At 57.5% G+C, this 26,784-nt stretch overlaps 2 protein-coding genes across 8 annotated transcripts in view; one reads left to right on the top strand and one right to left on the bottom strand.

The window, feature by feature from the left end:
* The window catches only part of DMAP1 (DNA methyltransferase 1 associated protein 1), a 34,160-nt gene extending 24,876 nt beyond the window's left edge, over nucleotides 1-9,284 (top strand). For 3 of the 4 annotated variants that reach the window (XM_040609847.1, XM_040609850.1, XM_040609848.1), the window contains 2 exons: nucleotides 1,899-1,971; nucleotides 3,815-5,022. In XM_040609847.1, coding sequence (XP_040465781.1) covers nucleotides 1,899-1,971; nucleotides 3,815-4,161 — 420 coding nt within the window. In that variant the 3' untranslated portion in view covers nucleotides 4,162-5,022. Of the gene's footprint in view, nucleotides 1-1,898; nucleotides 1,972-3,814; nucleotides 5,023-9,105 lie in introns of those variants that run through there. The other variant, XM_040609851.1, reaches the window with a different exon arrangement.
* A 1,699-nt stretch (nucleotides 9,285-10,983) lies between these two features.
* ERI3 (ERI1 exoribonuclease family member 3) overlaps nucleotides 10,984-26,784 on the bottom strand; it is a 135,534-nt gene continuing 119,733 nt past the window's right edge. For all 4 annotated transcript variants that reach the window (XM_040609853.1, XM_040609855.1, XM_040609852.1 and 1 more), the window contains exon 8: nucleotides 10,984-12,570. In XM_040609853.1, coding sequence (XP_040465787.1) covers nucleotides 12,488-12,570 — 83 coding nt within the window. In that variant the 3' untranslated portion in view covers nucleotides 10,984-12,487. The remainder of the gene's footprint in view (nucleotides 12,571-26,784) is intronic.

Here is a 26,784-nt window from a genome sequence, read left to right on the forward strand (position 1 = left end):
GCACAGCCTGTGCAGGCAGTCTATGCAGCAGAGCTCCTGGGAAAAGCTATTTTAGTAAGGTTCTGCACAAGTAAGGTCCTAGATCGAAGACTTGACTGAAATCCAAATACCTGATACCTTTAGCAGAGAAAGGCTGCCAAAACAATCATTTTGTGGTCAGCTGTAAAGATTCAGTTCCTGAAGTACTGTGCAGAAACCCCAGCTCTAAGCCAAAGACGCTCAGAGTATAGAAGAGGACAGAGGTGTCCCCTAGCCTTTACCTGTGCTGGCTGTTTGTACGAGAGTGGCTTTTCCTTTTTCCTTAATGCTCCTTTTGGATCCTCTGGATCAGGTTGGTTTCTTAGAAATCCTCCCCTGGTAGTCCTCTTGGTCCTTTGTTGGAGTCTTAACTGTGGTGGTAGTATCTAGCAAAAGGACTAGGTGCTTCTCAGCGTATAAAAAGGCCCGTTCCCTTGGGGTGCTCTGTGGTTTCATGGCTGGAATGATGTCGTAAAGAAGGCAGGTTTTCCCAGCCGGTCCTGCATTGGGGTTGCGGAGCTGCTGATGGGACAGTGCTTTCACTGTTTGCATATGTGCCTGCAGTCCTCCTGTCTTCAAAGGAATTAAGTTCCATTTTTTGGGGGGGCAGTAATGCTGTGGAAAAGATGGGCTTAACTTGGGAGACTGACATTGGGCTGTCTGTTTTGGGGAATTTAAACCTGCGGCTTGTGAGAAGGAAGGTGACCATGGGACCCTCTGGTGAGCTTACCTCAGAGGCCAGTTTTAAGATGGAGTCAAGAATAGCTCTTCCTTCAGGCCTTTCCCAGCCCGGTGTGGCAGGCTCGTGGTTGGTTTGGGCAGGGTTGGGGCCATTGACCAGTAAACGGTGTGCAGGACGGCTGCAGGATGCTCTCATCTCTTGGCTGTTCAGTGGCCTGTTGGGCAGCTTGGGCTGGTGATGGTGATCCCTGGGCGGAGGTGTGAGCTCACCTTCCCAGGGGTGGATATGGAGGGACAGCCTATGACTGTGTGCAGTAAGGTGTTTTGACACTGCTGTATTGGGAATAATTTCTTTCCTGGTCTGTCTGTTAGCATTGCTGAGGGGGGAAAGTGCTTTCATTCGTTCTTGGATATATCCACAGGGCTTGGAAACCTGTTCTCCCTGCCATATTGTGCCAGCTGCGTTTGTGCTGCTCGTAATCTAATAAATGCTTGGTCTGAGCAGCTAGCACTCCTGCTAGAGCCCAAATGAATGCAGAGGAAGGACCCTGCTAAGTGTATGCATTCTTCCTCTCCTGGCCAGCTCCAATTCCCTTTCATAGCTTACATCTGATGCTTCCTCTCTCACCTAGCCCCTTAGCTCCGATGTAAATGTGTGTTCACACTTCCGCCAGTCAAGTAACTGTGCTCTCTCTGTCTCTCCCCTTTGTTATAAAGCTTGCTCTGTAAATGAATCCCACAGGTCTGGGGCTCAGCAGGTAAAAGGAGAAGTGAGTCTGTTAGCGCATGAGTCTAATCAGGCCGGCTAAAGCGAATAAAGTAGGGCAGCATTGCACATTAGCCGCTGTGTAAATGAGCCCTTTGATGGGCTGGGCACCGCAGGAGAGGGTTTGAAGCCAAGAAGAACTTTTGTTGTTAATTCAGTGACACATGGAAACTGTAAAACAGCGTGTCTTGCACACACACGAGAGAGAAAATAAAAGCCCTCACGACCGGGCTTTTCAATACCTGCCCTCGGACCTAGTCTGAAAACTTTCAGCCCCTGTCTCCCTCTCTTGCCACTTGATTTTCCTTTCTCTCCCTTTCTTTTTTTGTTCCCCCTGCACTATAAAAAGAAAAGCTCTCTTGCCTTTTGAACTAGACGGCTGTGAGTGAGGGCTATCTCTGAGCTGTGTGGCTCTGTTACCTTTGTGTTCCAGATGAAACTGCCAAGCTCGGTGGGACAGAAGAAGATTAAAGCCCTGGAGCAGATGCTGATGGAACTCGGAGTAGGTGAGTAAAGGGGGCACGCGAGAGAGAAAGAGACACACAGAGCTAGCCTTTGTTCTTGAGATGGGCTATTTTTTCCCCTAGTAATACAGCCAGTTTCTTGAATAACAGTATGTGAATGGTTTTTAAAATATTTTATGTGTTTAAAAAAAAAAAGAGAGAGGGTAAAAGCCAGAACAAGATGCACAGTTTTTTTGGTGGGTTTTTTTTTCCCTCCCAGTAGAAAAATGTTTTAAAAGAGTCTTTGTTTCTCTCTTGTTTGGGCCTTTATAACCATCAAGAGAGGCAACACAGTATTAGGAAGGCAAATCTCAGCCTTGCCGGGAGAGGTACTTCTAAGTATGTTAGTGACCACGGCACGCGCATTGTTCAGGGCTGCCCTGTCTTGCTTTCAAGCTTCGTTTCCTCTTAATTTACTGTTCATGGTGGCAAGTCTAAAATGTGTCTGGGGCTGTTCATCCCCCCTTTATAGATTGCATGCTGTGTGAAAATCTGGAGCATCTCTGCTGAAAGGCAAGTAAACACACATCCCTCACTCTTGAACTCCAGTGTCTTAGCAGCAGAAAGAAGGGTTCACTTAACGTGTACAATGCCTGCTTGTAGCTAGAGGGGAAGAAGTGCAGCCCATGGCTAGCTGCTGCCCTCCGTGCAGTGGGTACAGTTTGCAGGTACTACAGGTCCCAGCATGCAGTGCCCTTGATTAGACACCTGATGATCCCTTTTCCCCCCACTGTGGCTGGGGGGATTTTTAAAAATAGAAAAGGAAAAAAAGAAGAAGAAAAAAAACCCCTTATTGGTGATTTACAAGAGATTACCGAGCCTGCTCCCAGCACTGATTTCTGTTAGATCTTGTTAGTTTTTTTGGCCAACTGGTTTATGGTTTGATATGTTGTCTCAGAGACTGCGTGCAGTTCTGAAGGTCTCCTGTGGCTGGTGAAAGCAGCTCGACCAGGGTGGTTTCCCCTTTCTGCTTTAAAACTAAGGGAGTTACCATCTTTGCTTGCTAGAGAAGCCTTGGGGAAGGATGTGAGTGCTTCTTAGAACTCACTTTCCATGAGGGTAAAGAGGAGATCCTGACTCCCTGCTCCTGCCTTACAAAACACTTATCTTGAGGGCTTCCTGGTGCTCTAGTCCTGCTGTGTCTTAGAGTGGAGAAACACACCTGGGCTTTGTGTGGGTGAACACGGTGCTAGCAGGAAGGGATCGTGTGGGCAGCCCTGTGGACAGGGGCCCACTGCTGTGTAGCAGGACAACTGTGCAGAGCTTCATCCTTTTCTTCTCCAGAACATGCATGTCTTCCTGGCTCTGTGTACCTGTGTGAGGGCTGCGACAGAATGCATGGTGTGGGGAGGGGGTCTGCCAGCCCCCTTGCTACAAGCAGTTTATGTCTGTAGCACAGCAGCAGAGCAATTCTCTGCCTCAGTCCTACGCTGGGAGGAGGAACAGGAGAGGCAAGGGAGCTCAGCCGGTCCACCCTTTTTTGGTGAAGGTGTAGGGAACAGCAGGAGCTCTTCTGTCCTCTGCAGCAGAGTGTGAGGACTTGTTCCCAAGACCTGGTGGACAGCGAGGTTCAGTCATCTGGTCTGATCTGCATCTTCCATCAGCCTTCACTTGCTGAGTCTTGGAATCTGCAAGTTCACCTGTTAGTCCTTAGCCAGAGCCAAAGGACAACCTGGAAATTCAGGTCTCCAACCCTTAGGGATGCTGGTTGCTAATGATCAGTGTGATGGGAGTGAGGCTTCCGGCATGTCTTTGTGGGAGTTAATGGGCAGCCAGGACCTTTCTAGATTCTTCTGTTGTAGGGTTGCAGGTCTGGATGTTTAACAGAACCTCTTTTTCTCCCTAGATCTCAACCCTATGCCCACAGAGGAGATTGTGCAGATGTTCAATGAGCTGCGGAGTGACCTGGTGCTGCTCTATGAGCTGAAGCAAGCCTTTGCCAACTGTGAATATGAGCTGCAGATGTTACGGCACCGCTATGAGGCCCTGGCCAAAGCTGGTAGTATTGGCCCTCTCAGTGCAGAAGGCACCCATCCAGATGGCCAGGCAGGGCTTGGCATTGAGGAGGGCAAGGGAGATGCCAAGGACCAGATCATTGATGTAGTAGGAGCACCACTGACCCCCAACTCGGTGAGAAGGAAGGTTGGGGGGGCAGAACAGGGAGCACTCAGGTCTCCGACGCAGATGCCCTGACAAGTGCGCTGGGGATGCCGCCCTGCTGTCCCTCCAGGCATGCGCATCCAAGGGAGCACAGCAGCCTGTTCCCCCACAACTCCCAGCGCTGCTCTCTGGGTTCGTCTCCTGTGCTGGACAGTGTTCTTGGTGCTACAGGTGGGGTCAGCAGGGCTTTCCACATCCTGCGTGCAGGCAGATGGATTGACGTGGGTGCCACCATGGACCAAAGCAGCAAGGCTTTGGGTAACGAGAGCTTGCTCTAGGGCAGTAACAGTGATGCTAGCACAGCTGCAGGCCTGAGGCATTTTCATTCTAGACACACAGCCCCATAAGGGTTGCTCAGCAGAGGGAAGCGAGTGGGGAAAGCAATCTTGAGATGATGAGCTATGACCTGCCCAAGTCCCTGGAGTCAGGCAGTAGCCCTGGCTGGAGCAGGAGTCTTGGGAAGGAGAGAGGTGTTTGAAGAGCAAAGGGATGTTTTTATACCCTGCTTCCAGGTGCTGAGAAAGGAAAGCCAGACCTAGGGCTTCTTCCACTGCGAGCCCTGTGACAATGTCCTGTGCATCTACCTCTGCAGGATGCGACTCACCAGCCTCTCCTCCCTGCCTCCATGAGGGCAGGCTGCCCAGCCCCTCACCACTGCCTCAGGGCCAGGGGTGTGCCTGGGGATCAGCTGAGGTTGCTTTCCCCTCTGTGCAGTCCCTTGGCACAGCTGAGCTGAACTGCCTGATAAAAGCTGCCCGTCTCCACACAGTGGCATCCTCGAGGCCTCAGTCATACTGCCCCTGGTAGCAGCACAGACCTTTACTTTCTAAAATGTATAATGTATTGCAGGATATTGAGAACACCTTGTCTGTCAACAGCAGAGCTGACACATTAGTCTGGACTTGAGTAATGTCTGCTTGATTGTGACAATGTGGAGTCGTAAGGAAGCATTCCACTGAGACAGGTTCATGTTTGCAAAGGAGACTTCTGGATTTTTTTTCCCCCTACTACATTGTCTGAAATCTCACCCCTCCCTGCGGTCCAGAGTGTCCCGTTTTGCAAACTTTTTGGGCTGATTCCCAACACACTTGCTCTCCCTTGAGACTGCTTGTTGGGAAGGTGGGAGAGGTGATGGTGATGGTGGTGGCCATGGCTGCAGTAGGAGGGAGGCCGTGTGTGTGTGTTCCTCAGTGCCGTCTCCTGGAATTGGAAACACAGGGGTGGGCCCAGGCAGCACAGAGAGGGTTAAACTGACCTGGTCTCTGACATATTTGAAAGAAATATAATCAAGTTAATTCACTGCAAGGCAAATTCAGTACCTAAAGGGCCCCCATGTTAAATACAGCACTGACCTTTACCGGCTGATTACACAAAGACGACACAATTAGATTAGTCCAAGACAAAAGGTCAAGCACATTCACACTGTGACCATTTTATGCTACCTTTTGAGGGGGGGAAAAATTACATCCCAGCTGGAGGGGTATCTTGGAGAGGAGGGGAAGGGACCTGCTGTACCATGTTCTGCCTGGCTCAGGTATGTTTGGAGAGTTGAGCAGGGCTTGGCACTTTGCTTGCCCTGAACCTTTTCCGCAGTTCTGGGCAATGTGGTGGTGGGAGAGACAGGCCCCAAACCACCTTTTCCAAGGATGAGCTGAGCTGAGTGGAGGCCATGGGTTGGTGATGCTCCCTGCCTGGCCCAGAGCTGGCAGGGGCAGCCCCAGCGCCTCGCTCAGTGTCGCGGCTAAAACCGGCTTCTGGAAGATCAGTGGGCTGGGGTCAGCGCTGAGAAGCGGGGTGGCTGGGGCAGTTGTTGGCTCTTTGGCTGGTGGGGTGCATGCGTGTGTCCCCACCCCGCACAGCAATAACCCTGAGGTGTCCCAGGCCCTGGTGTGGTGGGGACAGCGTGGGAGGCAGTGGGTCCAGGGCACGGTGCTGAGAAAGCAGCCTGCCTCTGCAAGCACAGTGCTTTTCCCTCACCCTGGGGCTTGCAGCGGGGGAAGCAATACTGCAATACTGGTCGTGCAGACGAGCAGCTCTAGAGCAAGCGCAGTGGTGCTTTGTAGTGGCCTTTGTCTCCCTCACCTCCTGCAGCCCTGGCCGTGGGTGCTTGTGGGTGAGACCTCACCCTTCCCCTCGCTGAGGCTGCTTCAGCGGTTTAACTCTGCCACACCAGCCTTGAACTCCCGAGTTCAAGTGTGCGCTTTGCCACTGAGCTGCTGGGTGCCCTTGGGGGAATCATTTAGTTTCCTTGCTTCAAATTCCTCTGAGTTGGAGAATCCCTTTGTGCTGCCTAGCGCTGCCTGTCCATGGCACTCCACGTGTTGGATTAAGCGTGGATTAGTTCACCCTCCAAACCAGCTGCTCCTCTGAAGCCAGATTTGTTTCCTTGGAGAGAAGCATCTTGCTCCTGATGTTGGAGGGAGTGAGTGGCAAAGTCAGGAATAGAGCTGGGAGTCCTGACTCCCAAGCCGTGCCCAGCATGCCTGGACTCCTTTCCGGGAATTACAATAGATAGGCAAAAGCACACTGGGGTCTTGAGATACTGCTTGTGGCAACAGCTGGCTGCCACCATCCCTCTTGGCCGGCAGTGAGGATGGGGAACATCTCAGCAGGGTGTTTCAGCCCAGGTTAGGAGAGGCGTCTGCCTGTCTCGGCAGCGAGATCCCGTGGGGCGGCAGGAAGCCTGACATCGTTCTGCCCTGCCGCCTCCACCGCACCCCTCTTACCCTGGCTGCCCGTCCATCCTCTCCTGGGGCTGCGGTGCCCATTGCTGACCATTAAAGCTGAGGCTGGGATCCCCTCAGTGCCGTCTGCCACTGACCCCGGTAGGGACTTCACTCGGGGCCTTCGGGAGGTGAAAGGTGAGCCGAACTCGGAACAAATTAGTTCCAAGCAGAAGTTCAGCCAGTTACTCCAGATTGGATCCTTTGATTTCCGCAACTCAGACTCCACTCAGTGATCTGTAATGAGTGACTCTCAGAAATCCTCACATTGCAGCACTTTGTTCCTGAGCTCACAAGTCAGCCCATTAATGGGTAAAGGAAAAGACCTTGAGTCTAAGAAGTCTCGGGTTCAGAGTCAGAATTATTTGACTTTTAAGCTTCCTTTATCTGAACTCCTGCTGACTTCTTGTTTTCTGAGCCTGTTTGAAAGCTAGAAGTTACATTGTTAAGATCAAACATTCTCTCTTTCCAGATGGAGTTACAATATCTGTCTTTCATATATATATATATATAAATATATATAGTGTATATATACCAGGGTGTGTATATATATATATATTCCTCTCCTTTTTTTTTTAATCGTTCTTTCCATTAAAAGAAACTAGACTTGTAAGCTCTTGTAAATTATAATGTAAAACATTTTTTTTAACCAGACAGTTCCCAATTTTGCCCAAGGCAACTGGAATAGCAGCGCCACAGAAGGCAATAGGAAGGTGATTAATATGAATTTGTGACATATTTGAAAGATGGGTCTTTTGCCATATAAAGATTATCAAACACATGTGCTCTTCCCCATTAATTCCGCAGCCCTCCCAGGAAAGCCACAAAGCTCAGCTCCTTTGTTTCCAGGGTGGGTTTTTTGTTTTTTTAAATGTACCTTTCGGTCCCCTTGATTACCATGTATTTGATTTTTATAGGGCATCTGTTCACACTGCTGTGTGGGTTCTCTGGCCCTTTTATTTCCCCGTTAATCGGATCCCGCGAAGGCAGCCGTGCCAGGGCCTCTGACGAAATCCGTGTGTGTGTTGTATTTAACTTTTAGCCGTGCAAATTCCATGCTCTGTTTGCCATCCGCCCAGCGGGAACGGGGGGCCGCCTTTCCGCCGGGGGAGGCAGCGGGGCCTCCCACAACGCGCGCCGCTGCCGGGCGCACACGCGTGCCGGACTGGCAGGGCTCGTTTCAGAGAGCGCGTCGGTGCTGCCTTGTCCATCCCCTGGATGCTTGCCGGCCACGGCGGTGGCTCTGCAGGCCTCGGGGGACGGTGGATGGCTGCAGGGCTGAGCGCGGCGGGGACCTGGCCGCAGTCGCTGTGCCTGTGCAGCGTGTGCGGTAGCGCTGGCCCCTGCCGCTGCCTGTGGCGCGTTGTGCGGAGCGGACTCGATCTGGTGCTGTGCGCAGGGGACCCCGGGGCTCTGGCACTGCGTGTCCTAACAGCACCCAGCGCACAGGGTCCCCGGTGGCTCTGGCATGCCTGGGGCACCCCGCATGCAGAGCCCTGCTTTGGCTGTTGACCCCGCTGTGGTCTTGGCCGCAGGGCCCGTGCAGTGCCTAGCACAGTCTCGTCACAGTGCAGTGATATGGCTAGGGCGATGTTCCCGGTGTTCCCGGTTTGGTGCGAATGGCCCCAGCTTTCCTATGGCCGGATTCAGTCATGAAAGCCTGTCTGTGAAGGGTGAGGCTCACCGGAGCCGCCAGTCTCGCTCAGGCGTATCGTCGTACGCTGCCCAGAGAAGGTGGTTTCTTTGAGGAGCTGTGGTTCTCTGTCAGCCTCCTGCTCGGCTCCTGGGCCGCTTTGTGGTGGGTCTGGATGGTGGAGGGGCATTTCCAGGCTCTGCCCTGTCCTGCAGCCAGCACCCCAGCACAGCTGACCATAGCACAGAGCTGCTCTGCCCCTTTTTTCGAGGGCCTGCTCCTTAGGGCTTATGGAGTACCAGCTCCTGGCACCATGGGTTGTTGCCGAGCTCAGCCCCTTTCTCCTGCTCACTCCCAGACCCTGTGCCACAAAGGTGACTGTCCCAAAGCCCTGTCTGCGTCAGGGAGGTGACATCCTGGTCCTGCATCACTGCTGGATTAGCTCTGTCCCTCCTATCATGTAAGGACCTGGCCCTTGCCTTTCGTGGTTCGCGGCGCTGCTGGGTGTGACGCTGGAGCCCTGTGGCCGGCTCCAGGACAGGCGAGTGTTTGCCGTGACCCAAGGGCTCCCACCTGCTGGCCCTGATTCTTCTTTTGTTTCCCATCTCCCTCTTGGAGCAGAGAAAGCAAAGGGAGTCGGCTTCCAGCTCTTCCCCTGTCAAGAAGGTGAAGCAGCCGTGAGCCCCCTGCACTGGGTGAGGAGGTGCAGAGTTGTGTGCAGGGTCAGTGCCGTCCCGTCCCGGAGCCCCCAGGGACAGCTGGCGGCCTGCAGAGATGGGGCAGGCTGAGGGCCTTGCTGGGGCAGACGCTGCAGCACTCCAGAGCAGCAGGAGCTGTCCCCTGCCCGGTGCCACAGCCCCATGTGGCCTCCGGACACCTGCAGCAGGTGGTGGAGGGTGGCCCTGGGGCTGCCCTGCAGTGGCTGGCACTAGCTGCCGTTTGTTCTGGTGGGTTTGGGGTTTTTTTTTACATGCCAGATTTTTGTGAGCGTCTCTGTAAATACAGAACCCTTCGCGTGTGCTGGAGCAGGGTCATCATTAGACCTGGCAAGGCCGCATGGAGCGGGAGGAGATGGTGCGAGCTGTCTCACACCCACTCTGGGCAGAGCAGGTGCCACTGGCCGTACTGGCAGCCCTGGCTGCCGGTGGCTGTCCCTGAGCCCCGCCTGCCTCAGTTGCGGGGTGGCAGCAGGGGTTCTGCAGCTCCCATCCTGCTCCAGGCTGCTGCAGTGGGCTGGGGAGCTCCCTCCAGCACCCCACGTGCCCTGTGTAGCTGCAGCCGTCCGGCAGCTCTGGGGTGCCCGTGGCTGTAGGCGCTGCCTCGCCTGGATGAGGAGATGCCTCTGCTGGGAAACACTCGTGTTGTCCCCAGCGCTCGCTGTCAGCCCCAGTTCCTCCTGCTGCTGCCCTGCCCGAGGCAGGCGCACGGGGCCCCCGGTCCCCCCGCCATGTGTCACAGGACCTTGGCGGGGCTGAGGCATCGCCAAAGCCGCGCTGGGAGCCTGGGTGCATGCGCTGCCTGCTGTTGGCACTGGCGGCCCTGGCTGTGTGCCCTGCTCCGGGCCGCTGCCCACCCCGCGTCCCCTCTGCCTGCCTTTCAAGTGTAACTGGCGATCGACCCGCCATGACGTCCTCTGAGTCACATTCTCGCCTGCAGGAGTAAAGGGCAAAGGCCAAGTTCTTAGTTTTCATAGAAAACTAATTAGACGACTCCATCGAAAATAGGTCAATAAAGCTGATCAGGGGCTGCACAGAGGGAGCCATTAAAACCCCCGTGACCTTTGCTTGGAGCAAGTGGGCTGGGGCTGCCCCGTCCCTCTGGGAGCTGCCCACTCTGTGCCAGCTGGACAGCTGTGTCCCTGTCACCCAGCAGCACCGCAGCGCTGGCCAGATCCCTTGGGCACCTGGATGCGGTGGCAGTTCCTGCAGGGCTGGTTATGGTTCCTGTGCGTCATGGTGCTGTGCTCGTGCTGGCTTTCCTGGCCGGGGCAGAGCGGGTGCCCCTGCGCCCTGGGCAGAGCCGCGCTGGCTCCGGCCGTAGCAGGGATGCTCTTACGCACGGTAGCAGCCGCATGGGTACAGTGCCAGGCTGAAGGGCAGGGTGACAGATGCCAGTGGGACATGGTGGTTGCCGTCACACTGCACCAGGCAGCAAGCTGTGCTGGGGTGCACCTGTGGGTGCGGTCCCGGTGCGGTGGCTGGTGGCATCCTCGGGCAGAGCTGCCGTGCGGCAGAAGCAAACCCGAGGAGGTGGGGGAGACTGGTGGGCCCACCCACGGTGCCCAGGCTGGACAGCAAGGCAGTGCTCCCGGCAGCCGGGAACCTGGACCTCCCTTCCCAGTCAAAAACTTTCCCTTTTTGGGAAGCATGGACATGCTGGGACGCCATACCCCGGGGAGGGCAGCCCTGCTGGTGGGGCACCCTGCTCCCACATACCCAGGCGGCACCCCCCCCCCTCTTCCCCCGTACACACTCGCACATGCATGGGCACAGCCCGGGCTCCTTTACCCCCAAACTTTATTCATGTGGCACATTTACAGCAAGGATTGGAATAACTAGACAATGAAAATGCTGGGTTTGCATTATCGGTTGGTTTAACTGGAACACCACACACCATGCAGTCATGTACCGCCAAGTTCAGTGCCTGTATTGCCCTTCTGGCTGCCGTCTACGGCTTTGCTCCAGGCCATGCACGCACGGGCCCGGGGCTGCAGCCTCCCTGCAGGTCAGCGCCCGGACGAGGGCTCCATTCAGCAGGGCCTCAGGGCTGGGTGACACGGGGGGACGTGCGCCCTCAGCCTGCCCCACAGCTGTCCCCCAACCACCCTGGCCGGCCGGGAGCCCACCCAGCCGGAGGGGATGTGCTCGGCAACTCTCTCAGGCAACAAGCCAGCTGCTGCTGAGCGTCCGCAGGGACCTGCGAGGGGCATGGCACGGCCCCCGGGGACCGTGGGCACGTGGGGGGCCGAGCCTCAGCTCGGGAACCGAGGGAGGCCGGGTGGGATCGGAGGGGAGCAGGGTCAGGGGCCCGGGGCAATTTGCAGCTCCCCTGCTCGGGTACCTGTGGGCTGGGGGCCAGCGCGCGCTGGCACGTCCACCGCCAGCAACGGACGCGGTGCTGTGGCGGGCCTGTCCCCGGTGGAGCTGGAATCGGGCGTCGGGGCCAGGGCAGGGCTGGGCATCCCACCCAGCCCCGCAAGAGGCACGAGCAGACGGGATGGGGACGGGACGGGGCTCCGCATGGACACTGTCACCTCCCTCCTGCCGCCCGCCCGCCCGCCGAGCCCCCACCCCACTGAAGGGAGCCCTCCGGGGCCCCGCAGCCCGTGGTGGGGCTGTCAGGGGCTCTGCAGCGGAGAATACAGGCACTTCACCTTGAACATAAAGAGACAGATCGCGTTTGTCACATACAGGAGTCGGAGAGGGGTTAGTGTTGACTCAAAAAGGGGAAAAGGCGCTCGGGGAGAGGCGGGGGGGCTGGCGGGGAGGGCAAGGGGCCGTCTCGACACTGCTGAGCCTCCGCGAGCGGTGCCCCGTCGTGGGCACGCGCCGGCCTTGCTGCAGCAGCCGTCAAGGCCTGAAAACATAAAACCAGAGAACAGAAAGAAGGGAAGGTGGGGACGGCCCATGCCGGGGAGGAGATGGGGGATGCTCTGGCTACAGGGCGGGAGAGGGAGGACGGGGTGGGATATGGAGGGAGGGACGGAAATCGGGAGCCAAAGAAAAAGAACAAACTACGAGTCTAAAATGTGGTGCAAGCGCCCTACGCGGCTGTCCGCTAGCATGGCATAATGTCCGGAGCAGCCCAGAGAGGGAGTCACATCAGGTCTACACAGATTTGCCTTCCCATATATACAACCTCTACTGGAGTTAACAGCTGAAATTGAGATTTTTTGTGTCGGTTCCTCTGGCCTCGGTTGCCGTTTTTTTTTAATGCTGGAGCCCGTCCTCCCCGCCTCGCCGGCGCCGGGCGCATGCAGCCCTTGCCTGGCTTGCCTTGGGGATCAAAAGGGTTTGGAGGTCTGCTTGAAGATGAAGCCTCTATGGGCCAGTGTCTTCATGATGTTGGCGATGTTCTTACAGTCGTCTGCGGAGAGAGCACAGAGATGCTGGGTTAGAGCCGTGACCTGACTGGGAGCTGCTGGACCAAGCTCCGGGACCCACGCCGGGGCTGTGCCCCCACCAGTCCAGGCACTGCCTCAAGTGCCTCGCAGTGGTGTCAGGCGAGTGCACGGTCCCTGGCTCCCCAGCACTTGCCACCTGCATCCCGGTACAGCCCTGCGCTGCACCAAGACGGATCCATGCTCAGGACCCGGAGGCTTGCCTGGGGCAGTGGCGTCACCTAGTCTGCTGGCTGACACATCCCTGGGTCCTCCAGGCTGCTGCCTGCCCTGCAGCCCACGGGGAGCTGGTGCGTGGGGAAGGCGGCATTCTTGCAAGCCAGACCCACGCGGGCTCCCAGCTCTTGGCCAGTGGCTACCTCCCTGCAAGCCCAGTGCCGGTCGCCCCAGACTCCTCTTCCAGCACCCCTGTCCCGCGGTGGCACTGGCCAGCAAAGGAGCTGTCCCTGCACCGGGATGGGGACAACAGGTGATACTGGAGCTGCCCTCCACCAGCCAAGGAGGGTCCTCTCCTTCCCCTCACCCTCCTCAGGCAGCGGCTGTGCGGCACCTGGCTCGCTCTGCTCACTGCTGAGGTTCGGGGTCATGCCCGTGCCCGCCGGACCCAGGCTGACAAGCAGCAGGCAGCCGGGCCAGCAAGCCACAGCCGTCCCCGGTGCAGGGCTGCGGTCGGAGCGGGTGCCGGGGGCCAGCCGGCAGCACCGCAGCCGTCAGAGCGAGCAGTGGCGGGGCAGCGAGCCGGGGAAGGGGAAGGCTCCGGCTGGTGTTATTTACCTGGGACTAAACTCAGGCACCGTTTGCTAAAATAGAAGCCGGGCTTAAATTGATTCCTAGTGTCTATATTTCATGTTGAAAATTGGCTTGTAAATCCATGTTTTGATCTATGAGGGCCGTCTCCTTAAGAAAAAGCAAGAGTAAATGTGTAATTTCTCCCTTGACAGCACACGGCGCAGAGGCGATCCTTCTTCCCGCTCCCCTCCGTTTCGGGACAGCTCCACTCGTTCCGATTACCACTCTTTCTTCCTCGCCCCACGCCTTGATGTCTCCATTTCATTACCGCCCGCCCATTTATCAAGCTGTTACCGTAAGGGTGACTTTGCCCACTTGCGTGTGGCAGCGGGGCCCGGCTGACACGGGGAGAGGGTGCCCCGGGAGGGGGTGGCGCAGGCAGGGCCCCCCTCTCCCTGCCGCCGCTGGATGGATGTTGTGGTGGAGGGAAGGCTGCATCATTACTGATGTGTAAATGATAAAGAAGCCTCCACATCCATCTCCCAACTGTAAATCCAGGGAGTGCTTTATAATCAAGCTACAGCGATAATAATGTGAAATTAGGTCTCTCTATCAACGGGAGGAGGCCTTTTAATCACGGCTTAAAGGGTGCAAACGCTGTTTATCATAATTGAACTGTATCCGGGCTAATTGTAGCCATATTTCACTGTCTAGGAGACAGCAGGCTGCCTGCTGACAGTGCTGCGTGCCGGATTGAGGGCCCTGCGCAGACGGGCAGCACTGCCCTGCTGCCAGGCGCCAGCCTGCAGGGACCGGGTGCCCGGCCACCTTGCTGCTCCCGGCCACACCGGCAGCCCTGCCCAGCCCCGCGGTGCCTGGTGACCCGGTGGCATCCCCCATCGCCGGTCAGAGGCACTGGGGGCTTCCCCCCACGTGCAGCTCTCCGGGGGACTGGCCTGAGCTGCTGGGGCAGCTCCTGGCTGATGGAGGCAGTGGGAGAGGTGACGTCCCCATCAGAGCCATGTGCCTCCCAAGTGTCCCCCAGCCCCTCTCACGGCACCCCTTCCCCTCGCTGGTACCTCGCCGGCACCAATGGCTCCGGGAGGGCCCTGGAGATGACAGGTGTCCTGCCTGACCAAGCCACAGCACCAGCTCCCGCTGCCACTTGTTCCTGCTCAAGTGAGCCCCTCACCATCCTTAGGACCCCCTGCTCCACCCATCTCTCCCCCCAGCCAGCTGAGCCCCCAGGAAATCAGCACCGGACCTGCCCCTGGAGCCAGCTTCTGTTGGGACCTAACAGGGAAACAGGGGCTCGAAAACCGGGGAGACTGAGGCAGGGGGAGTGCAACTGCCAGTGGCTAAAACACTTGGCCCCCACCCCCAGCCAGCCCTGGCCTGATCTCCCCAAAAAGTAACAGCAAAACAAATCCTGGCCTCTGAGCTGTGTCAGGCGAGCAGCTTGGATTTGAAAGCACAGCCCCAGCCACTGCCCTTCGCCACTCCCAGGCATCCCGCTGCCCACCTCCCTGCCCACAGCATCACCCTGGGCCGCTGTGGGCTGCCAGGACTTGGCTATTGCTCCGTATTGGTGAAAGGGCAACTGTGCAGAGCCCTGGGGAGTGGCCAAACTGGCAGTGAGACCCCACAGCACCTCCTGGACCCCCAAGCTGATCCCCGGGGAGACCCTCTGGGACCACTGGCTGCTTTGTGAACCCCACCAGTCGTCTCCTCAAAGCCCTGATGTGCTCTTGTGCTGGATGCCAGCGCTGGGAGCTGCCCTGGGCTCTGGGCTGCCGCCCTGCAAAGCTGGTGGGACCCCCATGGGTCGGTGCCACCCACATGCCCATGCTGGCAACACTGTCCTTGCCACCCCAAATGATGCCACGGCCCCCTGGCAGCAGGAGCCCCAAGCTTGTCATAAGTCATTTAGTGAGACTCATTCCAAATCAGTGCTAAGGTAAACACGCTTATTATAATTATCCATGTAAAAAAAAATCAACAACAGCAGAACAACTTTCTAATATGCAATTACAGCCATCTATTGATTTTACAATGTAATCCGCTCCGATTGATTTAATAACACAATTATAGGCTGGCTCTCGGGATATTAGAGTGGGAGATTTTCATAAACTCCAAAGCAAAAAACTAAGCGGCTTTTAAAACAACACAGTCAGATGGCTGTTTGGGGAATTATTAGCAATATGAAATCCTCTAAATCTGGCCATCGTTACCTTGTGAAAGGAATTTCTATTACAAAAATGGCAATTGACAGCCTAAGAGAGTGCAAACGGGATTGCTTTGCTGCTCGTTCGGTGCTTAATCCATCGCAAAGGTGACCACGGGGCAGGGGACGAGTGGGGTCCGAGGCAGGTGGTGCCAGCAGCCCCGCTGACCCTGCGCCCCCAGCTCGGCTCTCCCCAGGGGGGCACGCACCTGTGGCAGGGCTGTCCCAGCACCCAGGGTAGCACCCACCAGCCCCGTCCCGGCAGGGTGACACTGCCTGGGACTGTGGTGGCTGGCAGGGTGTGGAGCCCCCCCCCCACGATCCCTACCCCAACGCACCCAGCACACCCCGGTCCCAGGCACCTCCAGGGTCATCGGGGTGCCCACCCGTGTCCCCAGGCGGGGGGCTGGGGTGAAGCTGGCCCTGTGCCACTGGCAGCACGGCTCTGCGGGTGTGCACAGGCACGTGCACGCCCGCGCGCCCCCGCTCTCCTCGTGCTCGCTCCCTCAATGTATTCCCGACTTTATGGGCACATTTTTCTTGTCAAGCTGACAGGGTTGCTAAGTGGATTTCTCCCTGATATGCGGACGGATTATCACATTACTCCAATGTCCTACACAAACATATTACTTTATATTCAATAGCCCTAATGAATATAAACTGCTTTTTCTTTTTTGGGGGTGGGGGGTAATCTATAGATTTTTAATGAGGGCACTATTAACTCCCTCCTCTTTAAAACAGACTTAGGTGCAGCCTCTGAGTAGAAAATCAATGGTGTTATTGTAGGAATATTGTATATTGATATTGTAATAATAAGATGCAATTGATTTAGGGGTGTTGTGCGGTGTGTGTGAAAGGGGTCAGCCTGGGGTTATCCTGCCTCCTGCAAGCGAGCGGCGGCTCTGCCCTGCCTCCTGCCCCATGCCGTGTCCTGCCGCTTCCCAGCATTGCCCCACGGGGTCGAGCTCGCCCCGAGGCGCTGGGTCCCGGCTGCTTCCAGGACCCTCCGTGGCCAGAGTGCCAGTACGCGGGGTGATGTGCCGCTCTGAGCTCCCCTCGCCCGGCTGGCTTAGCCCCGCCACGTTGTAAGCCCCCTACCCAGAGTTTTAGCGTTACCCACGGCAGCACCGCACCGCCTCGACACCCGCGCCCAGCCCTCTCCGCGCCTGGCCAAGCTCTTGCTGCAGTGACAGCTGAGGACAGCCACATGCGCACACGTGTGGGACAGTGGCAGCCCTCTTTTAATGAGGGCTGGAGTTTGCCGCTGTTCAGCATCGCTGGCTGCCCTGGCCCCTGAAGGGGGACGGCCATTCCCACCCCGCTCCAAGCTCTGAGCCCAGGGTGCTGGGCTGACTGTGGGCACGCTCCCTCCCTCCGGCCACCACACAGCCGCACTGCTGCGAGCCCAGGACGGGCGCAAAGGACTTCATCAGCAGGCGGCTGGCCCGCAGCCCAGGCACGATGCGGCGGTGCCACGGGAGCGGGCTGCAGGAGCGGCGATGCTGCCTGGCAGAAGCGTGTGCCCTCTGCACGCACCCAGGCACGGGGGAGTCGGGAAGGGGCCGTGTCCCTGCACACGCTGCCCCGTCAGCGTCCCCCCACCTCCCCACCGGAGCAGACCACCCGGGCAGCACCACCGCCGCTGCCGTGCGCTGGGCTGAGACGCTGGCGGTGCGCGGAGCGAGCTCTTCAATCCTGGTGGCTGCCCAGGCGGGCGGTGGGTGGCTGGGGGAGCGCAGGGCCCCCCCAAATGTGCTCATTTGGCGGCAGCCCCGCCGCACCTGTGCTACGCCCGGGAAGACGGATCACCCCCGGCCCGAGCTGAGCAGGTCCATATTTAAACTGTCCCCATGCTTTATGGGCTGTACAAGAACTGATGCTTGGGCGACGAGGGGCCATTTGTCAATGTTCTAATGGCAGATTACTGTTAATGAATAATATCACTGCTGCCTTTGTATAACAGCTCCCTGCAAAGCGGGAACAGGGCCACCCGGCCACCGCCGCCCTTCGTCTCCCTGCTCCAACCCTGGGTGACAGCAGGTGGCCTTGTGACTGGCAGGAGCTGCACAGTCCCCACGCAGCCTGGCCCTGCTGCTGACATCCCCGGCAGTCACAAAGGGGAGCGCCGGGTGCTGTGTCCCTGCAGTGGGCTGTGCTGCTCCCCATGAGCAGGCATGTCCCCAGGAGGGCACAGCCACCGGGGCAAGGAGTGACAGTGTCTGCCCGGCATGCAGAGCCAGCCTCTCACCCTGTCCACGCTGGAGCCAGCAGGGAGCTGCGTCTGGTCCGCATCCATCCCCACCACGACATGCCAGGCAAGGTGGGGACACCGGGGTGCCTGGCCACAGCTGTGACAAGGATGTGGCAGAGCACAGAGCTCCCAGCCTGAAGGGATCCATGGGGACACTGGGGATGGTCCTGCCAGGCTGCACCCAAATGAATGACTTCATAATCCTGCATGTGGGGCAAGGGGCTCTGCATGACCCACACAGCCAGCAGGTATATTAGGTGGAGCTGACAGCGACGCGCAGAATATTAAGAATAACTTACCTCATTATCTGCAATTACGTTACTGCCACACACCTCATTTCTTCACAAAGAAAAGAAAATTAGTTTTATATTGACTTCATCCCAGTGCCTCCCCTGCCTGCCCCACCACAGAGTGCCCACATGGGCTCTAAAGAGGGTTTGGACGCAATTAATACTCGTCCTCCCCCAACCTGTTGCTGTCCCTGTCCTGGGGGGACAGGATGCTCGTCCCACCCCCTGCACACCAGGGTCAGTGAGGACTCCAAAGCCAGCTCACCCTAGCAGGGATGCTGGAGCAGGGAGGGCCCGTCTTTGGCAGCTCCCAGGTCGGCAGGGAGGTGACACCGCCAGGCGTCCCTGGGAAGCAGCCGGCCAGACGAGCAGCAGTGGAGGTGACCCATCCCGGTGTTCAACTTGATGCCCCAGACACCTGCTTCCTCCAGCCTGGGCTGGCCACTGTCACCCCGTGGGTGATGGGATGCTTCCTCCCGTCCTCCACGCTGGGGATTGCTCTTCCCATCATGCGCCTGCTGTGCTGGCCCCCTCCCAGGGCAGGCAGAGCGAGCTGTGTGGCTGGGTCACAGCACTGCAAGACACTCGGCTGCTGAGACACCCACTGGCCCCACAGCTGCTGCGTGGCCTGGCACAGGCGATGCTGTGCAGGGGGACCCCAGCATTTGGGGCGTCCCAGCTGGACAGGATGGGCAGCTGGGGCTGAGCTCCCTCGCAACACCCCCAAGAGCTCCTGGAGCCCATGAGCCCAAAGGGCACTGACACTGCGGGGGCCAAGGGTGGCACCGGGTGCGCCAAGCCCTCCATTTGTCCTCCAGCCCCTGTGATTGTCCCTGCACATCCAGTATCCTGACTGGCCCGCAGGCATCCCCAGGCAAACAAAGCCAGCACTGCCATCGCCCCGCTCCCGGCTGCAGCCGCTCACCGGCCGGGAGGGAAGGGGAGTGGTGTGAGTGGCAATACAGGGAAAAAAGCCAATTTCATCTTTATTAGAAGGAGATTTCTCTTTTAGTAATAAGCACACTTCAAATAATTAGCGTGTTTTACGTAATAATGAAATTATGGAAATGCAGGCCACTTATTCAAACAAGTCACCATTACCATATTTTTAAATATTAGACTTAATTAGAGTTTATCACTTCAGAGAAGTACGAGGAGTGGAGATTTTTTTTCCTTTACAAAAAAAATCCTCATAAAGTGTTTATTAAGAGCGGGTAAGAAGGGGATAATGATCTGTTTGGAAATTAAGGCAATCAAACATTTAATGCTCTGCACTCCTGTAGGCAAAAGCATTCAAATGAGTCAATTATACATCCATTATCCAGGCACGATTAAACAAGGCAGGACGGGGAATTTGTCCTCAGCATCATGCGATTGTCGCGAGGACTTATGTCCACTTAAAGGCAGCTAATAAAACACTAAACTTGGGGAAGAAGAGGAAGGGAGGACTGAGAAAAGGGAAGACAGGAGAAGACGCGGCGGGTCAGTGGGACCGCAGAGGGGCAAGGGTGGGAGGTGGGTAAGGAGGGAGCTGTGTCTGCATCCCAGCCCTTCATAAATCAAAGTAATTAAGTTAACATGAAAATCAACTTCACCATCCCGTTAAATTACAGCATTTGCATATTAGGACTCAAATGAAGTAGGTAGCGGGCGAGGGGGCTGGGAGGGGAGCAGGGAGTGGGGGGGTGGGGGTAGGGGAGAAGAGTGGGGGGGACCATGCACCAAAAAGGGAAACATTTATTACAGTGAATAACTAATTTCAGAATTTATAGCGCTGGATTTTTGTTCCCGTGCCATTTATATTACAGAAGGAAATTAAGGGGCGGGCAGGAGGCTGGCTGGACATCTTTCTGCGTTATTGCTTGTCTGCCATTTGCAAATCATTATTAATTGTGGCCCGTGTCGCTGGTGCAGCAGGGCAGGGTGCCTGGACAGCCGGAGCAGACACACATATCTCTTCATCAGGACCCCAGCCGCTAGCCCTGGAGAGCCAATTACCCCTCCCTGATTGGTATCAGATAAGGAGGGAATTTTTACAAATTAGGGAATAAATAGAATTTCCACACGTGGAGCAGGGAGGGCTTGAGAGGCAGTAATGAAAAACGATACATCACCATCAGCCAGACAACCCTATTCATACGCCGATGCATTACACTCACTACTCATAATCCTGCCGAGTGACAGACAGCCGCTGAACCAGCCAAGCCGGAGGGGAGCGCATCCCGCTGGCCAGCCCACTCGGCAGCACCAGCACCCCATGGCAGTCACGGAGGTTCCTGTGCCACCGGCCCGTGGCGCAGCCTCTGCTGCACACCTCCTGCCTGGCACTGCGCAGCCGGGCGGGCAGTGGGGACAGACCTGGCAGCGGTGACGCTGTGCCGGAGCCGTCCCTGCTCTGCTGCCCGCAGGAGCCCAGCAGGACAAGCCTCCAAACTTGGCCTCAAGTTAAAGCTGGCACCCAGCTGCACCCAAGCCTCTCACCCGACTCCCACATCCCCGCAGGTAAAGCGTGTCTTCCCCAAAATTATCCAGCCCAACCCGTGCCCTCAAGAAGACTGCTCTGTTGGTGGCTCCTGGCAGTATCCTGCTATTACAAGATCCCTACCTAATTTCTGGTAAGGATTTACCTTCTCGTACTACTCGGCCCCCACATCAGCCCCGCTGCTCAGCCAGCCCTGGGTGCCATTAGCAGGGTCCCGGTGTCACCCTGTGAGCGGTGCTATGGCTTGAGGACCGGGGAGGCAGCGCTGGCTCCAACCAGCCACAGGAGCAGAGGATGCGCTCCTGCGTGGCTCCACTCCGCTGCCAACGCGATCGGGCTGGGGCACCTCCATCCCCCTGAGCCTGCCACCGAGACAGCCCCAGCGCCAGCCCTCGCCCGGGCAGAGCCCAGAGCTGCCAGCCAGCTCTGTCCCCCAGCCGGGGCATCTGCTTTCCAACCCCAGCAGCTCCCGGCGGCAGCACAGTCCTTTGCCCTGGGATGTGATGGAGCTGGATGGTCCCAGGTACACAGCTGGCACCCAGCTAACGGGGGCCTGGCACGTGGCCGGCCTCAGAAAGAACAAATCCTGGAAGCGTGGGGACCCTACTGACATTCCGGAACCCAGTTTGCGCCGTACTCCCCAGCGTTGGAGCCGCGCGCCTCTGTGCCCGTAATTAGCTCTCCCTTATGACAAGCACGTCACTGAACAAAATGCTCGGCAGGAGATCAATCTCGCCTGTAAGTCACGCAGCCTTTAATTTATTCAGCATACAATGTCGCTCCACCGCTGGCTTCCTGTAATTTATACCGTACACTGTCGTGTATTATTTAACTCGTCCGAGTGTTTTACAGCTCGCCTGAAAGTCGCCGTGCAAAATAAAGTCACGGTGGGGCACTGGCGAGGTGCAGGGAGGATGCAAGCTGCACCCTTGTCCCAGGGCTGGTGGGGGACTCCCAGCCTGGCTCAGAGACAAGGTGATGGTGACAAGTTCTTGTAGAAGTTGGCGGCTCAGGACCCCCCCCTCCAGGGCTCTGTGGGTGGGAATGGGAAGTAGGTCCCCACAGGAGCCCAGTAAACCACAGTCTCCAGTGCTGGTGCTTCCTTAGAGGTGGAAAGGATGGCAGCAGGGGCAGACGGTAGCAGGACTCCTACCTGCTGGGGCTGGGGTGCCTGGGGAGACCCAGCTGGACTCAGGGATGGGACAGAGCAGAGATGCTCTCCGCACTCCTCCTCCCGTCTGTGCTGGATGCCAGGGATGGCCAAGCTAGTGCCTGCCCCCCTCTGCAACATGGATGGAGGGTCCCTGCCCACAGGCGCTGCTCAAACACAGCCAGAGCTGCCAGAGCAAAGTGCGGTGAGGGAGGAGGCTGGGAGCCCCACGGGGCTCGGCAGATGCAATGGGCAGATGCAATGGCCTCGTCTCCTGGCCTGGCCTGGGCAGGCTGCAGGGCTGCGGGCAGCTGCCAGAAGGGGATGGCGCAGGCAGGGAGCTGAGCGAGCAGCAGCACTGCCAACGTGTCCAGCCCCACCAGCAAGCAAGGGAGAAGCCCAGGACATCGGTGGAAACCAGAAAGCTGCTGCAGCAATATTGCCCAGCCCATGGACCATCCCCACGGTGGCTCTGCCTTTCCCTGCCTGCACGGCCAGGACTGTCGCTGCCACTGGAGCAGATCCCGGGCAGCGCTGGTGGGAGCAGGCAGCCCGGCCAGGGCGGTGGGGCTTCGTCCCACAGGCAGGGCACCAGGGGCTGCCCCGTCGCCCCTTCTGCTGCACACCACAGAGCAGGCAGGGGGCAGGCAGCTGGCAGCGGGCAGGCAGCGGGCAGGGGGCAGGCAGCGGGCAGCGGGATGGCTCCTTCTGGCCTCTCCTGCAGGACACACAGCGGCAGCAGCCAGGCCCTGAGAGCAGGAGGGAGGTCCTACCCCAAAACTGGGGTAAGGACTGGCTAGATGGGGCTGAGGGCCAGCTGTTGGCTGGTGCAGCCGCTCTGAGCAGCTCACCTAGAGCATGCTTTTGGCCGTGCAGCTGGATGGAAACAGTCAGTGATGTAGAGCTGGATATCCTCCGCAGGGAAGGTTAAAACCTCTGTTCGGTGTAAAGTTGCCATATCTAAGCACTTATGATCAAGATATTTATGGCTAGTTTATTCCAGGCTGTTAAAGGCAGCAGTAGTTATCCACAGATAAAGGGAATTCGGCTCCCCTGATGACTTTTCTCGCTGCGGTGAAGGCATGCCTGGCCGGAGTTGGGCTGCTTGTGGTGTAGTAACACACCTGACGGTCCCTGCCAGAGCCAGTGCCAGGGCTGGGCATGCAGATGCTTGGCAGGGTCTGTGGCTCTAGTTCTGCTGTGTGGGAGCTGCGGGAACAGATGTGGAAGATGCTGTCTTCCTGCCCCTGACTGATGCTGCTGGGGGCCAGAAGGTCCCCAGGCTGCAGAGAGCAATTTGGTCTGCCTTTCTGCCTGTCCCCAGCACTGGTACGGGTGTCCCTGCCTCCTGTATCCCCTCTGCACGCTGCTGTGCCTCTGCCATGCCCTACTCTGAAGGAGGATTTATTTAGGGCAGTAGAAGGCCAAACTGCCCTGGGGTTTTGCAGGGCATTTCAAGTCCTGTGAGCCCCGCACCACTGGCCCGGCTATTGGCTTCACTCCACGTCCAGCTCCTGACACCCAGTCCCACCACTGAGATTGGGACCCTAATTAGGGAGAAATTTCAAGGGAGAAATGAGAGAGTTTATAAAGCCGAGTTTCTCCTGCCTGTGAATGACACGAGATGTCAGAGAAAGGAAATAAAAGGCAAGGATGCAATTCCAGTGCCACCGAGAGTGTGTGGCGAGTCCTAATGGAAAGTTCTCCTGCTCTTTAAAGCTTGGTCAGATGGCCTAGTTATTGCTTTAAAAGGACCCAGAATCAAACCACGGTGTCGCACTCGAAGCCTTCAAATAAAGCGAGCTGTGTTTCTGCAGGTCCAGCAAGGCAGAGGCAGGCGATTACACAGAGAAGGGCAGGTCTCTTTATCTTGGAGGGAGACCTACCTATTTTTAAACATTAGCTCCAAATCAGCAGCTCACCTCTTTGTCTCATACAAACCCTCTCTCGTCTTCTGGAGGAGAGATCAAACGCCAGCCCTGCTGCCATTGTTTCTCTCCCAGCGAGATGGATGCGGGACTGTAATCTTCCCACAAAGCTGCATGCTTCAAAGGTATCAAAAGTGCTTATTAAAAGTCCTAGGAAACTAATTTAATAACATCCCAAAGGGCTGGAAAAACCAGCGCCAGCAGCTCAAAATACAACCTGGTGAGGGAGATGAGGGAGATGGGCCCCCATTCAACACGACCCTGTCCATGGGCGGCTGCCCACGGGGTTGAGGTGCTCCAGCACAGCACAGCACCACCCTGGTGCTGCCCGCACTCCTGCCAGGGATGCAGCCAGGCAAGCAGGAGCATGGAGGACCCTGCCCTGATGCCACACTGCCAGTGCAGCTCGTGTGGGACCATGTCCCCACCAAGGGCTTTGCTGGGCCAGAGGCATCCTCACATGGTGGGGACAGAGTCTGTCTATCCACCCCGGCTCCGCAGCTCGGCTACCCTTGCCAAGCTGAAGAGTCTGCACTGTCCCAGAGGCAGGGTTTCAGGCTTGCCTCCGAAACACAAAAAGCACCGGGTGGCCTTTGCTGGCCATCTTGGCAGCTGCTGGAGCAGTGGCTTTGTGCAATGCCCTCCCAGACTGCCAGGCTGGAGGGAGCCGCACATGAAGCAGACGCATGACGGGTCTGTACGTGGTGCAGACAGACCTGCAGAGCCACCTCAGAGAGACCGGTGTGCTGCGTGAGAAGGACCTGCACACCGCCTGCGGGGATGGGCTGCTACACGTGCCCTCCCACTAACGCATACGTGCAGCAGGCATGTGCTCCCAGCCGCAGCGGCGTGAGGGCTGTGCTCCCTTCCATCTCCCAGAGCCGGTCCCTGCTCCCGGCCGATGCCAGGCAATGCACAGCACCCTGGGGCTGCATCCCATCTGAACGGTGCAGGCTCCCGTGGAAAGGGGCAGGGGATTGAAATTAACGCTCCAGCCTCCGTCTCGTCCTGCCCATTAGCGGGGCTGTTTTACTCCGGATCATTAAATATGTATATCTTATTACACGCCTTGTTACAGTATTGAGCTCTATTGACTGATAATAAATTCCAAGCATCATCCTGGTCATAAATTTATCTGGAGATGATGAAGACTCAATAATCTAGTCATGCAGATAATATGATAGGGCCTTAAAAAAGATCATTACATTATATGCCAAAATTAAAAGTGAAATACACTTTATTAACACTGTTTCCACACTTGGGGCCATTACCTGTTATATCCCCTCCTGCCCTCCCACCCACCTGCACACCGTCCCTCGGGTGAGCCAGGGAAGGCGAGATGAGGCAGAGCTGCCTGGCAGAAACCGGGCAGAGGGGTACGGGGGGTGGCTCACACCGGGACTTCCCAGATCGATCCCAAGGATGCAGGGCCCTGCCTGATACAGCACTGCCGCCCTGCCCACTGGGCAATGGCCTCTGAGCATCTCCGGCCGTTTCAGCAAACTCCTGCGCCTGGTGCCGCTGGCTGCCTGCAGGCAGCCCTCAGCAGGCCCTGGCTGTAGCCATCAGGACGAAGGGCAGCCACGTCCCCAGCCTCCAGAAGGCAAAAGCCACCTCCTGCAGCTTCAGGTCTCCTGAGGAAGCTGCCCACCCATCGGGGTTAACCCAACAGCTCCCACCCGACAGCAGCTCTCCCCCAGGCTCCAGCGAGCTGCAGCGCCAGGACAGGGATCCTCGCTCGCGCCCAGCCGCGCTGTGGTGTGGCACGGACGGCTGGGGAGCAGAAATGGGGATGTGGGTGCAACGGGCACCCCCTGTGAGAGAGGAGGGCTCCTGGCAGGCTCCCAGGGCCCTGCTGCCAGTCTCACCCAGCTGCCTTTTGGCGGGACGGTGAGGGTTGGGCAGCTCCTGGCCACCCTCGGGGACTGTGGCTCGGCCCCCTCCTCCCACGGCCCTCCGAGGCCTTTCCTCTCCCTCAATAACAAGGTCACAGCCATTTAAACTCCTCTGATGAGGGCAGGTGGCTCGTGCCCCTCCTGCCTGGCGGGGCCGGCCTGGCCGCACTCCCGCCTGCGGATCAATGGCACACAGCAAGTTTAAAGCGGCCCCCCCGGCCCCCCTTCCCTCCGCCACCTTGCTCTCCAGACACGCAAGGTGACGAGCGCCGGGGGGCCCACGGATCGATGCCGCGACACGGATCGGCTGCTGGGAAAAACCAATCGCGGATCAGATGGAAACCGACTTCTCCTTGTATCTGCCTGGCTCTTGCCGGGATAGATTGGCTGGAGAAATCCGATGGCGAGAGGAGACAAAGGGGGAGGCGATGGGGAGAGGAGGAAAGGGCTGATAATGCTCCTGCTGCGGCCGCTCTAATCTGTGACAGCCCGAGGATTTGCTGAAAACCATTATCACATTGCTCTCCCTTCTCTTGTCCCTGATAAAGCCCCAGCTAATCTGTTTGTTGCAGGTATTGAACGAATGCATTTAGCGAAGCAAGGGGTGTGTGTGTGTGTCTCCCCACCGGCACAGCACATTTTTTTCCCCTGCACCTCTGGCCTCGCTGAGAGGCGAAGAGGGAGCAGGGAGGGCAGGGACGGTTTTGGGCGCGGGCTCACGACGAACGCAGGCTCTACCCCCCCGGGCCACGCCGTGGACAGAGATGTCGTGCCTTCTGCCAACCACCCTTTGCAAGTTTTGAGGAGCTTTTCTGCAGGCGCTGCATTTCACCTTCATAATGCCACTCGTGGAGGGTGGCCAGCGAAGCTCTGTGGCCGGTGGGCGACGCCGGGAGGGCTGCTGCAGCCCACCGCACATCCAGCCGCACTCCCGTGGGGCTGCGCCGGGCCGGGGGCTCGGGGCGCTGTGCCGTGGGAATGGCTCCCGGACCCCCGTCTGCCGGAGCCCGCTCGGCTCATGCCTCCTGTCCTGGTGCTGACCTCAGCCCTCCCCTTGCCAAAGGCTCTTTCTCCAGGGAGGAGAGATAATTCAGTCGCTGTGAAAGCCCAGACCCGGGGCTCCCGCAGCCGCCTGTTACAAACAGTTCTAGTGGAACATTAATTATAGTAATTTAGCCGTGGAACACTAACTGCAGCCAGTGCAATAGCATTCAGTACATTAGTGGCTATA

The sequence above is a fragment of the Falco naumanni genome, chromosome 11, assembly GCF_017639655.2.
Source record: "Falco naumanni isolate bFalNau1 chromosome 11, bFalNau1.pat, whole genome shotgun sequence".
NCBI lineage: Eukaryota > Metazoa > Chordata > Aves > Falconiformes > Falconidae > Falco > Falco naumanni.